Here is a 16144-nt window from a genome sequence, read left to right as displayed (position 1 = left end):
TCCCTGAAAATGTCTAATAGCTTTCATAGGCTGAAAACACATGCAGAATGTATTATGTATTGCCTTAATCACCACCGAGAGCCAAAAAGAAAAAAGAAAGTCATTGCACATCACCTGCTGAATACTCATATTAGTAAGATAGCAGTTGCACACACTTTTTTCTTGTTAAAACTAACTTAATATAAGAACGTCGAACTGCACGTGACATTTTGTGCTATGTTGAACTCACCAATACTGGAAATTAACCCAGATTCCCCCTGGAGTACACAACGTTTGAACATGCGAGAGCTGTTCAGGTTTGATTAACATCTTCAAAGACTCGGTTTAACAGTGTTAGACGTAATCAGCTCTGTTTGTGTCCTGCATGTTTCTCGAGTCCTCTCCCCCCGCTCCGTTTGCTGTATGTCTACATTATCATTATTTTTTTTTCTATTTTTGAACCCATCCCATCTTTTCTCTGTGTTCATGTCAATGTAGAAATGACATCTGTCGTGGAACTCTTTTCAGGCCGCTTCAGTTTTTCTGTAAAGTCCGGTATGTGAACTGACCAGTGCTGCCCTTTCAGTGCAGTTGCATGTGCTGCATGTGTCCTAATCATGTTGTTCACTCAATATTAAATCCAAACCTAATGAAATCCTGCTGCTTTCTTAGCACTTCACAAAATCTGACTTGGTCACTTGGTCAAGACACATTCTTAAATTATTTCTTCTTGTCTGCAATTACTCAAGTAACACACAATATTGAACTTAGAATTAATTCCTATTTTTTTCCCTTTCTTTTCAAAACCTTTGGCCATGTGGGAACATTCATAGTTGATTTGTTTTTAATGTTTCACGGGGAAATAGGATTACATATTGGGCAATGATCAGAAACCTTTAAGTAGCTGTCAGCTGATTAACACTGGCTCAATTGACCAAGCCATCCATTATGAATGCTTGATATCAGTTCTTTATAGTGATTTGTACCCCAGAATAGAGTTAGCACATCACTGTGTGTTAATGTTGCACTGCAGCAGCATTGCTCACGCTCGGTGAGTGTTGCTGAGCATGGACAATAACTGCAATTTATTTGCAGGACAACTCATTTATCATTAACTGCCCTGCCCCAAGGTGCGTGTTCTAACCACAAGGACAATGTGGGCCAAGCTCCAGTCAGCTTCAAGCTCATCCATTAATCCCCATTATAATAAACATGCTGTTGCCCAAGTTTAATCAGGCCAGCCATCTCGGAACCTCATTTTTAACGGGTTGATTCACCCGAATTAGTAAAGAGGTATCCAGCTATGCGGATACTTTTATTTGCCCAGATTCTCTGAAACATCCTCTGCCAGCCCAATAAAAAGAATTTCATTTGAGCTGCTCGTAGCAATGAAAGAAGAGTTTCATTAAAAATTTACCAGCAACGTGTCTTTCATAAGGACTAAAATACATCCATTAAAAAAAATGATATGAGGTTGGATGAGGGTAGCAGAGATGCTGTTTTGGGAAAGAGATGTTGTTAAATGATTTGAGAGCAACACAAATATAAATATTTTCTTCTGCGTTCACCTGTACGGGTTTGGAGTCTTTAATATTGGACAACTTAAAAGCTGGTGAAATAAATGCTAAACTGTCTGCATGTCAAAATATCAGTAGGGGTGTTGTTAAAGGTGTAGCACTTTTTTTTGTATTTTGGTTGAAATGACCTTTAACACATGCAAGCTGACACAGCTCCATGCTAGTACTAACTGCCACTACTGGGTGGGGTGACGTTTTTTGTTTGCCGCCATCATCAGATAGTGTTCTATAATTGTGTTACAGCCAACTGAAGCAGTGCCACAAATCAAGGCATAATGCCCCAGATTCTCACTATGCTGCACACAGTAAGGTGAAAGCAGATAAAGCTGTATGCATGTTGGGTGCAAAAATGAATCACTCTAATATTAAGAACTTGTAGCTTTTAATTGGAAGGGTAATGTGAAGCACAAAGTGAACTGAGGGCATAGATTGAAGTCAAGCATTTGCACATGAGCTATTTTAGTTACACTAGTCCTTTTATAGTGGTCTCAGCCAATATAAACATGGTCTGTCCAGGGGCCCCAAGGAAAAGAGATCAGACTGAGACCAGCTTTTCTCTTAAATCTTTCCAGGCATGGCGTTATGACACTGCAGGCACTGTCAGAGTCCAACAGAAGACTGTGGCTCGAGGCCATGGATGGCAGGGAGCCGGTAAGGAACTCTGCCTGTTCTTCTTTGAAATATTCATTCGGTGCTGGCTGCAGTTGGTCAGGTTTTTTTAAAGTCCTTTGTTTGGCAAGAAGACAATGCCAAAAATGAATTATTTGTCACTGGCACCCTCTTCTGGTGGCTTTCTGTAAGGTTTTTTGTTGTTGTTTTTAGGAAACCATGACCTCACCATTTACTTGTGCTAATAATAGGACAGTCTACTCAAATTAGATTCAGTGGGAATAAGGTTTTGACATTATCCTTTTCTTTCAGCGATTTTTTTCAGTATTCAAACTAAGGTAACCTTTACATTATAATGATTTTTGTAAACTCTCTCTAGATTTACAACCTGCCGGCCATATTAAGCAAAAAAGAAGAGAGTGAGTATTGTTTTTATATCTTTCCAAACTCCTTCAGGATTAAAATGTTTGCCTTTCAAATTCTTAAAACGTAAGATAATGAGATCAACAACATACACATATGAAAGAAATACTCGTTACCTATGACTATGCCTTTTCATTAATACTATAATTTTACATATGCCCACTCAGCAGGCATAGCACAGCCTCACAGTACAGGGCTGTGCTATTAAGTTGAGCAGCGGCATAAGGGAGAGCTTATTATCCCACATGACGGGCGGTTATCCCAGGCAGTAATTGTCCTTTCATTTCTGCTCTTGTTTTGTGTTACAGCATATCTTAATGAGGCAGGCTTCAACTTTGTAAGAAAATGCATTGACCTGGTCGAGATGAGAGGTGAGGCGCTTCAATCTCTCAGCTTTCGTGTGTCAAATGATTTGAATGCAACCTGGTTGTAATGATTAACAATGTGCTCGTTAGTGGACTTGACAACACGTTGCACTGGCACGAGTCCTAAATAAACACAAAGTCTTAGGTCCTTGTTCCAATTCATCCTTTTGCTTTTTTCACTGCCACACAGGGATAAACACAATGGGACTGTACAGAATTGGAGGCGTCAATTCTAAAGTGCAGAAGCTGATGACCACAGTCTTTTGTAAGTAACTAAAATCAAAAGTATTATCAGTGAACTAATGTACCAAGTCAAACCCCTTATTCTGTAATTCACAAGTGTCTGAATCTCCATGGTAATGTATGAATAGTTTTCTAACGTGATCTTTTCCAGCAGAGTGAGGAAAGAGGTCCTCCTTGTGGTAGGACAGTGTAACAGCAATTAGGCCTTATATTATGTTGTCATTATTTTATTGAATTACAAGGTAGTCTCGTCTGGATATATATATAACACATTTGTACAGGAAATGTCTGAATGAGTTTGTTAAATGTCTCTAAATCTTGACCCCCAGTGCTATTAGACACCACACACGTCACTATTTATTTTCAATTCTCCTTTGAGTCTCTTGACACAAGAAGAAAGTATTTTCGGTCCTCGGTTGAGCAGCTTGACAGGTCATGTCATGTTGTATTGGTTTCTTAAGACAATTTGCAGCTTAAACTTACCTAGTGGTCATATAACAATAAAACATCTTTCCAATAGCATCCAAAGCACCTGTGGATATGGACCTGGACCCAGACATGTGGGACAACAAAACTATCACCAGCGGCCTGAAGAATTACCTCAGGTCAGCTCGCCCCACCATCTACGTGCACTTAAATGTCAGGAGTCATCCTTGCCTCCATAGTGCCTCTTTGAAACCTCTCTGATGATAGTCATACATTAAGTGCTGCGACTGACTCACCAAGGATACCAGCTGCATTCACAGGACCTGTGTCACTCAGGAAATAAATTGAAACTGTTTCTTTTTTCTTTTCCATCAGGTGCCTGTCTGAGCCTCTAATGACTTTCAAGCTCCACAAAGATTTTATCATGGCTGTCAGTAAGTTACAGTTATAACATATTACATATTTTATCAAGTTCTCTATTATCCTTTCTTGTATAGAACAGATTAGGAAGATATTGGTACAATTCAAATCATATAGCACTAATGAATCGGGTGCATCTGATAACTAACTAATTATGTCAATTGCAAAGGTTAAGCAGGATTTATGTGAAGAGATATTGCATTAGAATTTTGAAAATCTTTATGAAACATTTTGAATTCATTTTAGAGATTTGAGCTTTGTGAGCACTACGTCTGGGTTATCAAAGCAGGGAAAGCAAATGAGTCAGGACTGATCTGATTAAATCATTTCTATCTGAGGAAATACTTGTATGGATCTCAGGTCATCTCAAACTGTGATGTCAGAGTGACTCGAGTGTGACTTTGTAATGAGAATAACTTTTTTTTTTTTACCGTAAAAACCGTGAACTTAAACATTTAACATAACTTAAACATTGAGATAAATTTGCTGATATGTCCACTCCTGGGAAGATTAGCAGCTGTCCCAAATGCTTTGCAGTTTTTAATAATCTTTCTCACTTCGCAGAATGATGCACATCAAATTGCAATTCTCACATAGATGGTCAGCAAAAGTTTCTTCTCGTCTTTCCTTCTTGGCACTGTTGCCAAAAATCTGAATGCTACAGACCTGCAAACTGCCAAAACGTTTATAGAGGTGGTCGCATTCGCTGATGATCAGTTAATCAACTGTGTTTGATTAGCAGCTCCTGGCTGCTGCTTACCGTGTTCATTTCAATGGAAGTAGTAATGGCGTAGTTAATTGTTTACACACTACTTGTGCATTTTGGCTTAGTTTTGGGGGTTAAGTGTCAGGGTTAGAATTAGGGTTATTTTTATTAAATAAATAATGACACAGTAATATGTGATGTATTGTTCATGTGAGGTTGTATTTACCTCATTTTAAGACCTGTTTAGGGCCAGAAGATAAAACCTTAGAATTAAAATGGGATGTACTTTCTTTTTCACACAATTACATCTGAAATACAATTATTCCATAAGTCAGTAGTGGCCAGCATTTCTACTCTTCCCTCATTTCTATTTATTTTCTTTCTCAGAGTCCGATGATCAGAACTACAGAGTGCGTGCTGTCCATGCTTTGGTTCATAAGATGCCTGAAAGAAACAAGGAAATGCTGGAGTTACTAATAAAGCATCTTGTCAGGTACATGTTCTTGTAATCAATCAATTAACTTGCAGACTTAACGTTACCTGAAACTAATTAAAGTTATCTGAGGCACTGCACCGCAATTGCAGGCGTCTCGCCAACTCTCACTATCTCGTAGACCAAAAAATATCACCTCATGGTTAAACATGTGAATTCTTAGGACGCTTGTATGATGTGCTTGTCTTCTAAACGCAGAGTTTCTGCACAAAACCAGTCTAACCTGATGACAGTGTCAAACCTGGGCGTCATCTTCGGGCCTACATTGATGCGATCACAAGAGGAGACAGTTGCCGCCATGATGAACATTAAGTTCCAGAACATTGTGGTGGAAATACTCATTGAAAATTTCAACAAGGTGAGTCACAGTTTGACTTTGAATGGCCTGGTATGCTTTTAATTATATCTGCATCAATAAAAACATTCCTCGTGCAGCAGTTTTCTGAAGTAGAATATCCATATTTCCTTATTAGAACAGATTTATAGAAAGATCTCTTATGGTTTATAATCATTTTTCATGTTTCTCAAAAAACTACACCTAGACAGCAACAGATAGCAGAAGACACAGACGAGCGACAAGAATAATGCGTTTTATAATGCTATATGAACTTTCATATTCCAATGTTTATGTTAAATTCAATTGACATTTAGTCATGCGAATACATTGTTGCCACTAGTAGTATCATACATAAAGCACAAGCTGAAACAAATGGCTGCATCAGCTGTGTGTATTTGTGTATGTGTGTATTTCTCTGTGTGACTGTTTGCGCGCGCACTTGCGTGCATGATTGTGTGCTCTGTGCCGTGTGCTAGAGGCACATACAGTCAAACAGTTAGCAGAGGAGAAAAAAATAGCAGAAGCTGGCTCTGAGATGAAATGTAACAAGTGCACATATATTTGTTTCATTTTTTAATTTAATTCGTTGCTTTTAAGCCAAAAGCTGAAGGCACCCAGTGAGTGAAAATGATTGCATTGGCTCACAACATTTGATGTGGCGTGCCTCTTTAAATACAGGATCCATGGAGGAGGTTTATTTCTTACAAGTGATGATGGTTAAGTATAATTTCAATTCAGTATAGCATTGTCTTGCTGAAACATGCATGCCTTCCTGATAAAGACATCTGCATCGGAGCATAGGTGGCTCTAAAACCCATCTATATATACCTTTCAACATTGAAAGTGTCACTCCAAAAGTGCAAGGTACCAATTCTATAGGCACTAATGCAGTGCCATACTATGAAAGATGCAGACTTTTTAACTAAGTGCTTATAATATGTAATGGTTCCTCTCCTCTTTAGTCTAGTTGACACTGCAGCCGTGTTTTCCAGAAAGAATTTAGAATTTTGATTTGTCTGACCACAGTTTTCCACTTTGCCTCAGTCCATTTTCAATTACCATTGGCCCAGAGAAGACTGCAGCATTTGTGGAGCGTGTTCAGATATGGCATCTGCTTTGATCCATAGAGCTTTAAACTGCTTTGTGGATAGCAGAGTGAACTGTGTTAAACAATAATTTCTGGGAGTGTTACTGAGCCTGTGAAGTTACTCTTAAATAACAGAATCATCCCTGATTTTAACACAGTGCTGCCTGAGCGAGAGAGTAGTATTCCCCCAACTGTTTCTTTTTTTTACCTCTTACTTTTCCAGCCTTTTGTCTCTAGCCAAACTTTTTTTAGATGTGTTGCTGGCCTCAAACTCAAAATGAGCTCATATTGTAATTAAAAGGGTATATTTTTAAATGTTTTCTATGTTCTATTGTGAATAAAACACAATAGACATTTACAATTGACATTTACAAATCATGCCATTATTTTTTTGTTTTGTTTGTTTGTTTGTTTTTACATTATACACAGCGTCCCAACTTTTTAAGAATTGAGTTTGCACAGACAGCCTGTTGAAGAGAAACATCTCGCTGCCCCATTAAAACTACGAGGTTAGAGTAAAAGGATCAACACTATCAGATGTTTATATCATATCAGTTAAGAGTTCAAGACTCCTTCTATGTCAACTACCACAATTTTCCTCTGAAAGTGGAAAATGGTTTGACTTCCCACTGTCCCCCTAAGAGCAGGTTTCATGGACCTAATTTCTCTCTCCCACACTACCCAAAATCAGGAGCATTTGGGGGATTAAAGTGAAGCTGGATTTGGGACTTTCAGGGATGGGTCATGGCTGCAAATGCATCTCTCAACTCCTTGCCTCTTCTTTAAAATTGCCACAGTTAGAAAGAAGCTCATGGGGCTCTTCTCTGCATGCAGTGAAATGTCTGTGGGACATAAGGAAACTGTCAGAATGGAACTGTAGGAGTTCAATATGAGAGTATCTGATGTTAATATTAAACATTATTCACCACAACATCCAAGTTTGATAGTTAAAGGCCTAAAACAGTCAGCGACTATGGACCAGAAGGTCAGTTTGCATAACCTCAATCTAGAAGAAGGTAAGTTAACTACATCCTTGTTGCTATCACAGTGATTTTTTTCTTGTCTCTGGGTAGCATATGTTTCTGCAAGGAAGACATTCATACCCCTGTTTTATCTTTGATGAATCAACCCCTCACTTCTGAAGGGAGGGTGGAGGTGTCAGCATTATGTCTTAAATTCGGTGTATGGGCTGTCTTGTGAGGTGAATAAGCAATGGACAGAATCAGCTGACTCATCAAGAGAAATTGTAATGACGACCCCAACCATGTGCTCATTGTGCTCATGCTCCCTTTGAGCTTTATTGAACTATTTCAGTAGGTGTTATGGAGAATGGATTGTTGGACCCAACAACAATGTGCAGTTAAAAGTTAGAAGTTTTAATTTATCCACAGGATAATGCTGCTCAACAAACATTATGATGTCAGAGGTGAATGCACAGTCATTTGAAAACTTTTTCCTAGGGCATGAAGCGGGAGAAAGTTGGAGGTTAACACATTTGACTTGTGGCATTTCTGTATGTGGTCTCTCTGTGCACAGTTTAAGCTTTGCTGGCTCCCCTTAAAATCAAGATGCGTGGCTGCACCCTGAGTCAACACACTGTCAGTCTGCCCCAGGGCAGCTGTGGCTACAACTGTCGCTTGCCTCCACCAGTGTGTGAATGTGAGAGTGAATGAATAGTGGAATTGTACAGTGCTTTGAGGGCCCCGAAAAGCGCTATATAAATGCAAACCATTATTGCATTTATTTATGCGTTCGTGGCTCAAGAGTTGGGAGTTCGCCTTGTAATCGAAAGGTTGCCGGTTCGAGCCCCGGCTTGGACAGTCTCGGTCGTTGTGTCCTTGGGCAAGACACTTCACCCGTTGCCTACTGGTGGTGGTCAGAGGGTCCGGCAGCCTCACCTCTGTCAGTGCGCCCCAGGGTGGCTGTGGCTACAATGTAGCTTGCCATCACCTGTGTGTGAATGGGTGGATGACTGGATGTGTAAAGTACTTTGGGGTCCTTAGGGACTAGTAAAGCGCTATACAAATACAGGCCATTTACCATTATTATTATTATTACTATGCTCCATCATCTAAGACAGCATAGGCATCAAAGGTCCTAATCTTGTTTCTAAGTCTTATTTTAATTACCTTTAGTGTGACTTTAGATAATATAATCTGTGGGTTCAAGTGCATCACACTGGATATCTGGGTTCTCTTCATTATCCCTGGATGCTGACTTTTGCACCTAAAACAAACACCTGTTTTGCACCAGAGAATTGTGTGGAGCATGATACTGTAGTTGAATATGAGCCTGTATTGGGCCTGAGGCTGCTATATAAACTGCTGAGGTACACAGAAGTTTATATAGCAGCCACGGAGAATGTTACTGGAAAGGTAGGTAAAGGAGAACAAATAGAGTGAGGTTTCAGTAATAATGGGTGGAGGTCAAACTGCATATAATGTGGCCATGGCCTGCTGAACTGGTGGTAACTGAAAATATAGGCCATAGGTTGGCAAACTATGCTAAGCCCCTGCAGATACAGAGGGTTGGACTTGATAGGAACATACAAAGGAACAGATTGGTGGGATTTGGTCAGGAGGCAAATTATTTGGCCTTTAATGGGCACTTGAGGTGCTTGTAGAGCTGTAGATTGGCTTCTGGTATATAAGGAGAGAGAGGTTAGGTGTCAAAACTCACTTTGAAGGTGTATGAGAAGCCAATGTGGAGCCATAAGGCACACAAGGGGTAGAGACTAGATTAAATGGCACATAAGCTTTTGAGGCTCATGGTTCCTGAACCTGAGACTCCATTTGGGGGACTTCAGCAGGTCTTTTATGCTTATATGGTGCAAAGGTACAGTACCTATGACTATGAACAGAACAGGTTTGAGCAAACTGGCAGGATTTTCCACTATCAAGAGTGGATATGGATTCAGGTAAATTTGGTTCAGATCGTATGTTCTCATAGTGAGCTTCACTACTATCATTACAGAGGCTGGTTTATTCTCTCTCTGCTATTTTCTGTCTTATTAAATCAGTCTCGACTCTCTGAAATGGGTTCTACACACTTTCTTGGTTGCTTTAGGGCAGGGGTCACTAACAGGCGGACCGGGGTCCGAGTCCGGACCCAGTCGCCATCCTATATGGACCCGGACCTATAGTTAACAAAATATTAAATTATATTTAATTTTGACGGGGCGATTCAATTTTAAGCAGTAACCTTACATTGTATTAGACCAGGGAACATACTAACCAATTGTGTGCGAGTTACGCCACCCACGTGACACTACTTAGCCAATCACATCTGCGCATTCAAGGCGATCGCAAGGCTGAGTGCAGACACAGACAGACAGAGGAAAGACATGGTGAGAGGTGAATGACAAGCGAGACGATTAACGATACAGTGAGACAAGACGTGAGCGGGAGTCACAAGAGGTAAAACAACTATGGCGCTTTCAAAAAAGAGAAAAGTAGACACCGAAAATAGAACTTTCAAGACTGAATGGACTGACGCATATATGTTCATTCTTCCGGCCGCAAGCAGCAAACCAGTGTGTCTCATATGTTCAGAAACCGTGGCACTGATTAAAAGTGGCAATGTCAAACGCCACTATGAGACAAAGCACAAAGCTTTTGAACAATCATACCCACCCAAGTCTGAACTCAGGTCCCAGAAAATTAGCAGTCTCAGAGCCCAATATGATCAGTCCACAAGGATCTTAACCAGTTCTTTCACCGCCCAACAACGTGCTCATGAATGTTCCCTCAGAGTTGCTTGGATTTTAGGTCAACACAAAAAGCCCTTTGCAGATGCAGGTGTTGTCAAAGAGTACATGAGTGCAGTAGCAGAAACATTACTTGAGGGTAAACAAAAAGAAGAGCTTCATGACAAAATAAAGCAAATACCTATGTCAGCATCAACAGCCACAAAGAGAAGTGAATTATTAGCTCAGGATGTGCTATCCCAGCTGGAAGAAGCTATTCATAAGACACCATGTGTAGGCTTGGCTGTAGATGAGTCCACTGATGTGTCTGACAATGCTCAGCTGTTAGTTTATGTAAGGTTCTTCAACAATGATAAGAAAGAGTTCTGTGAAGACCTGCTAGGTGTAACTTCCCTTCACAGCACTACAAGAGGAGAGGATATTTACCTGGCCATTAAGGAAATGTTAACAAAGCGAGGAATAGAGCCAAACCAAGTGGTTTCAATAACCACAGATGGAGCCCCTGCTATGATGGGGAGAGAGAAAGGAGCTGTAGCAAGAATGAAAGAGGACAATCCCGAGCTAATCTCTTATCATTGCATTATTCATCAGTCAGTGTTATGCTCCACCCTGTCAGACGAGTATGCTGAGGTGATGAAAACAATGATGAAAATGATTAATTTTCTCAGGGCATCTTCTTCTTGTCAGCATCGCATGCTCAGGGAATTTCTCAGAGAAGTTGATGCACACGCTGATGATCTTCTGCTTCACAACAATGTGAGATGGCTTAGCAAAGGCAGGGCATTGGAGCGATTTTGGTCCATCAGAAGTGAAGTAGCAGCTTTCTTGGAAGAGCTGGAAAGTCAAAAAGCAACAAACTTTTCTCTCTTTTTAAATGATGGGAAAAACATGGATATTGTGGCCTTTTTGGTTGATATCACTTCACACCTGAATGAACTGAATTTGAAGCTGCAGGGCAAGGACAATTCAATTTGTGAACTGATGACAGCTGTCCGCTGCTTTCAGAGGAAACTTGAAGTGTTCAAAGAAGACCTGCAAGGAGACTATGCACACTTCCCAACAGTGAAGGAACAGGTTCAGGGACAGAGAGATGTGTCCTCTTTTGTTGACTTTGTTGATAAGCTGATTGAAAACTTCAGCAAACGTTTTGATAGCTTCAGCTTTGGACAGCAGCTCACCATGTTCATAAAGAACCCATTTGCCATCACTGATGTCAGAGGGTTCTCAAAGGAAGTCACACAGCACTTCAAGTGGGCAAATGCTGGGCCTCTTCAAATGCAACTAATTGATCTCCAAGCAGATGTGGCCCTGAAAGAGCAGTTTGGAAGAACTGAACCTGCCATGTTTGGCTCCACATACAGCTGTGAGGCAGCTTTCTCCAAAATGAACATAATAAAAACTAAATATCGTTCCAGGATCACCAATGAGCACCTACACATGTGTATGAGAATGGCCCTGACACCATTCCAGCCCAGATTTAAAATCCTAGTAGAGCGAACTAAAGCTCAGTTCTCTCACTGAACAACAGAAAGTTGGGACGTGGAATATAAGGGGGAAAGAAAGAGAAACTGTAAAATTGTTAAAATGTTTTGAGGTTATCTGTTGAAAATGTATTGAGACTGTTTAGTCGAGATGTAAAATGTAAAGAAAAAGGGAAACTTTTTTTTTCTGAAATTAAGCACTTTGTTTTAAGATGCACAATTTAGCCATTTTATTTATTTTCTCTAATTCATTTTAAACAGCAGCCCTATTTCTAATGTAGGCCTACTGTGTGTTTCAGTGTTAACAATAAATTTTGTTGAAATGTTTTAACTTGTATTTTCATTGATTTGACAGTCTATTGTTCATACGTTCAGATATAAATAAAAATTTAAAAAAAAGGTTGCTTCTCTATCACAATCATAACGTAAGTTAGACATTATGATGTCCCGGACCTCTGCTTGAGAAGATTTTCTCCAACTGGACCTCCTCAAATTTTAGTTTAATACCCCTGCTTTAGGGGCTCGCCCTGAAGTTCTACTTTTTTAGTCTCAGAGATGCACTGAAGGCATCCATGCTGCTTCTCATGATCTTTTGGGGTTGCTTCTGAATCCTTTCCAGCTCAAATGATCAAGAAAAAAACTACAGAGATGTTTGTACTGGTTTACTGAACACCCAGTGTCATAGCCCAAAGGCTGTTTTAAAGGTGGACAATTAATGGCAGTTAGGTAGCTTGTTCAATAGACAAGCGATTGTTTTTTTACACTTGAGATATCAAATTAAAGACAAATAAATGCAATTGCAGATAAAGGGAAATTGGCAATCTTAGCAATCCTAGCAGCCACCATCTTTATATTCATTGCCTTTAAGGTAACACCGTAAAGGAATCTAATGTAACCCAAATAATACACACATTCAGATGATCCTGAAATATGATGTAAATCAAATAGATGAAAGACTAAACAGTCCCCTTACACTTAGAATATTCTCTTTGTTGTCTGTTTCATAATTACTTAGCCTCCTGGGTGTGTCCAACAGTTTGACAGTTATGATGTACTGTGACAGGTGTGGCATGGTCAGAAAAGGTGAGGTTTTTAAACTTGTGATTTTAACATTGTAATTGAAATTCCATCTCATCCTTTTATAAGTGTAACATCGGCAAACAGTTTTATAGAAAGGGCCAGTCACGCACATCCTGCTAGACCAGCTATCAATACACGCCGAAACACGGAGGTAATTCAACTTCCGTCGTTAATAACAGGATTTTTTTCTGGCTCTGAATGAGCCCCCGAGGGGTGGCATGAGAAGCACAATCACCCAATCTATCATGAAGGCAATGTGTCTGTCACCTTATTTAACATTTTCCTGTTTTTTTCTTACCACTTGATGAACAAAAAAAAAGAATTATTGACCAAATGAAACCTTGTTTAACAAAACTTTGTGCAAACTGAAAAATTCTTTATGTAGGATAAATATTTTACTATACTTTTACATAGCTGCTATAATTATCTTTACTTACAGAACCGTTAAACCAGAGATATAAAAAGCAAGATTTGCTAGATGTCTGGTGGTTAAGATTTGTTAGTTAGAGGTTAGTTCATCAAAATATATAAATGGGTACTGAGAGTGTTTGAAGAGTACTGATAAAAATCATGTTGAAATGTCAGACTGTATAGAAATACATAGTTTCTGTATTTGTATTGAGTAATCAGTGTTTCTTTCTGGACCTGTAGATCTTCCACCAGCCTCCAGATCCCAATGTGCCTCTGCCCCAGCCCCAGAGTCGACCTGGCTCTCGCAGGAGCAGGGCCATCTGTCTGTCCACCGGGCCCCGAAAACCCCGGAGCCTCTACACTCCCACACTGTGTCTTGCAGATGCAGATAGTGAGTACCAAGGAAGTGATGAGTGTCACAATTTGTTAAACCACGCCTTTAATATCTTTTTAGGAATCTTTACACGCAGTCTCCTACATTTAGGCCAGCTCTCTAAAGCTAATGAATAATATAATATCTAAACATTTTTTGTCTAAATTGCAAAGAAGCTAAAATCTTTTACTTGCTAAGCAGGTTTTAATGAGGGCCTTGTGTGCCTCGTCTCTGGTCCCTGCATAGGTGACGCTTTGAGCAGCAGTCCAGACAGCACCCCCATGGGGAGTATGGAGTCTCTGTCTTCCCATTCCTCTGAGCAAAACACCTCCTCCAAAACAGCTTCCTCTAGACAGAGGACATGTCAGGACAAGTCACTCCTGGACCTCCGCCGGACACCTTCACAGCTTTCAAATGGCCCCCAGAGTGCCGTGTTTGTCAGCAGTCCCGACTCGAGCTCCAGGGAGGACACGGGACGCACAGATGGCGAGTCAGAGGATGCTCTTAGCTCGTCCTCAGTCAGCACAACACCAAGGCTGTCTCCTGCACCCAAGAAAGCCCCACACTGTCGTGCTGACCTCAGGCCAGAGCTGCTAAACCGCTCCACGGCACCCTCTCTCAAATCATTGCATATATCCGAAGGTACGATAATCGTGAAGCGATGCCATTTGAAACGTAATTTGCAGTTATTTTGACTTAAAATCAAGTCGATCAGAATCTCATGAAAGTGAAATTTCAGGACAGAATAGATAAACTGGGTAGTTTTCACTGTTATGATTTATCCTTCAAGGGTTTTCAAAAACTGACAGTAGCTCGAGAATATTTTGTTATTTCCTGATTTATTTGGTGCAGCGTGATAGCTGTTCCTTAGTGTCTGCCTTTTGTTTCTATGTGTCATTTACGAGTTATTATTTGTATGTCGCCCTTCAGGCCACAGGAGCTGCTCTGGATCTGTCCAAAGTTTATCAACACTGGAGTCCAAAGAGAGTTTAAAGCCTACTGAGCACCCAAACCTTCCACCAAAACAAGCGATCCGCCGCAGGATGGACACTTCAGTCAGCAATGGCTACCAAAGACCTGGCTCAGTGTAAAGAGCTTTAAAAAGCAAATCATTTTTCTCATCATAAGTTAGAGTTTTAACATGTCTCCACAAAATAAATACAAGGCAAACAGGCTTTTACATATATACTTGATTTTCTTTCTCCCTTCCTCTCTGTTTGCCCTCTGAGTTTTCTGCCTCCTTCATCTGTTTACAAGCATCGAGAGGTTTCTAAGGACAGATGAGTGCGTGTTGTGAGATTTATGTCTTTTCTGCTCTGGTGGGAGAGCTGGCCTTAATTACGTTCTGCCTGCTCTCGGGTTGCCGTGACCCAGCACCAGTCTGCACTGGATCTCTTGAGATGAATAGATAGTTTGACTTGTCTTGTCTAAGAAGCCAGTCACACTTGTCTTTCAATTAGTTTTCCCGTATAGCATCCAGCTAGCTTGCCCTAGTCTCTGTTGTCCCCATGACTCTGGGGTTATGTCCAGGGTCAAGTGCGGCCTCGTTATATAGTTTAACTCAGTTTAGCTTTGTGTTAAAGCTGAGTCTGCCAGGAGGAAGGAAACCTCCCATATTGTGTGGTTAAGCCTTTCATTTCATTCTCAACAATGAAAAATGCTGGCAAGAGCAAGTAAACTAAGACAGCACTGATACATTATAATAGATAACACACAGTTACACTGTTTCATTATTTTAAAATCATCTTAATTGTCACTCATGCTTGTCTTAAATGGCATAATTACAGCTTGACATACTTTACACAATGAAGTGCACTGAACTCTATTGTTTTTTTTCCAATTGTTTTCAGGGTGGCTGCCCGAGCATTGCTTTTTGAAAATGCCTCCACCCAACAGTCTGCTCCAGTTGGAAGGTGATAAAAAAATTACAACCCCAAACAAGAGTTTGACCTAATCGATCCCACGCTTATCTCCTTAAATCTGCGATTACAAAGCATATTTTTGTTGTCTTTACAGAGATGCCAAGGCAATGTATTCCTGTGAGGCAGAGCACAGTCATGAGCTCAGCTTCCCACAGGGGGCACACTTCTCAAACGGTGAGCAGAAAAAGCGCAAACACATAAGCACATTTAACTGTCTGCTTGTAAGCCGACTTTCGCTTTACAGCAAAAGTGTTCGGATTCAAGATTGCAAATGATTCGTTGAAAGGCTGATCGGAAGTGTAAATACTGTACACACAGAGGGGGTAATTTGCCTGACTTGTGCTGACAGCAAAGAGCAGGAACTTGGTGAATTTCCAGTGTTGAAATGGAAAGTTTTTGCTCTTAGCGCGACACTCCCATATACATTATGGACATCCAAACAGTGCCAAGATTTTTTTTATTGCCTCCTGCTTGTTTCCATTAAGAGATGACTTGGCCCACAAACA

At 40.4% G+C, this 16144-nt stretch overlaps 1 protein-coding gene across 2 annotated transcripts in view; it reads left to right on the top strand.

Annotated features, from left to right (window-relative positions):
* The window catches only part of arhgap42b (Rho GTPase activating protein 42b), an 85211-nt gene that overhangs the window by 66873 nt on the left and 2194 nt on the right, over nucleotides 1-16144 (top strand). Inside the window, exons 11-24 of one of the 2 annotated variants that reach the window (XM_085429225.1) lie at nucleotides 478-534; nucleotides 2129-2207; nucleotides 2545-2584; nucleotides 2897-2959; nucleotides 3144-3218; nucleotides 3717-3801; nucleotides 3998-4056; nucleotides 5136-5241; nucleotides 5440-5599; nucleotides 13584-13734; nucleotides 13963-14358; nucleotides 14647-14803; nucleotides 15567-15629; nucleotides 15733-15812. In XM_085429225.1, coding sequence (XP_085285351.1) covers nucleotides 478-534; nucleotides 2129-2207; nucleotides 2545-2584; nucleotides 2897-2959; nucleotides 3144-3218; nucleotides 3717-3801; nucleotides 3998-4056; nucleotides 5136-5241; nucleotides 5440-5599; nucleotides 13584-13734; nucleotides 13963-14358; nucleotides 14647-14803; nucleotides 15567-15629; nucleotides 15733-15812 — 1571 coding nt within the window. The remainder of the gene's footprint in view (nucleotides 1-477; nucleotides 535-2128; nucleotides 2208-2544; nucleotides 2585-2896; nucleotides 2960-3143; nucleotides 3219-3716; nucleotides 3802-3997; nucleotides 4057-5135; nucleotides 5242-5439; nucleotides 5600-13583; nucleotides 13735-13962; nucleotides 14359-14646; nucleotides 14804-15566; nucleotides 15630-15732; nucleotides 15813-16144) is intronic. The other variant, XM_085429226.1, reaches the window with a different exon arrangement.

Source organism: Rhamphochromis longiceps, linkage group LG14 (assembly GCF_057381845.1).
Source record: "Rhamphochromis longiceps isolate RC_006_pf linkage group LG14, R_longiceps_female_GT1.1, whole genome shotgun sequence".
NCBI lineage: Eukaryota > Metazoa > Chordata > Actinopteri > Cichliformes > Cichlidae > Rhamphochromis > Rhamphochromis longiceps.
The sequence above is the reverse complement of the archived record's forward strand: the minus strand, read 5'-3'. Positions and strand labels throughout refer to the sequence as shown.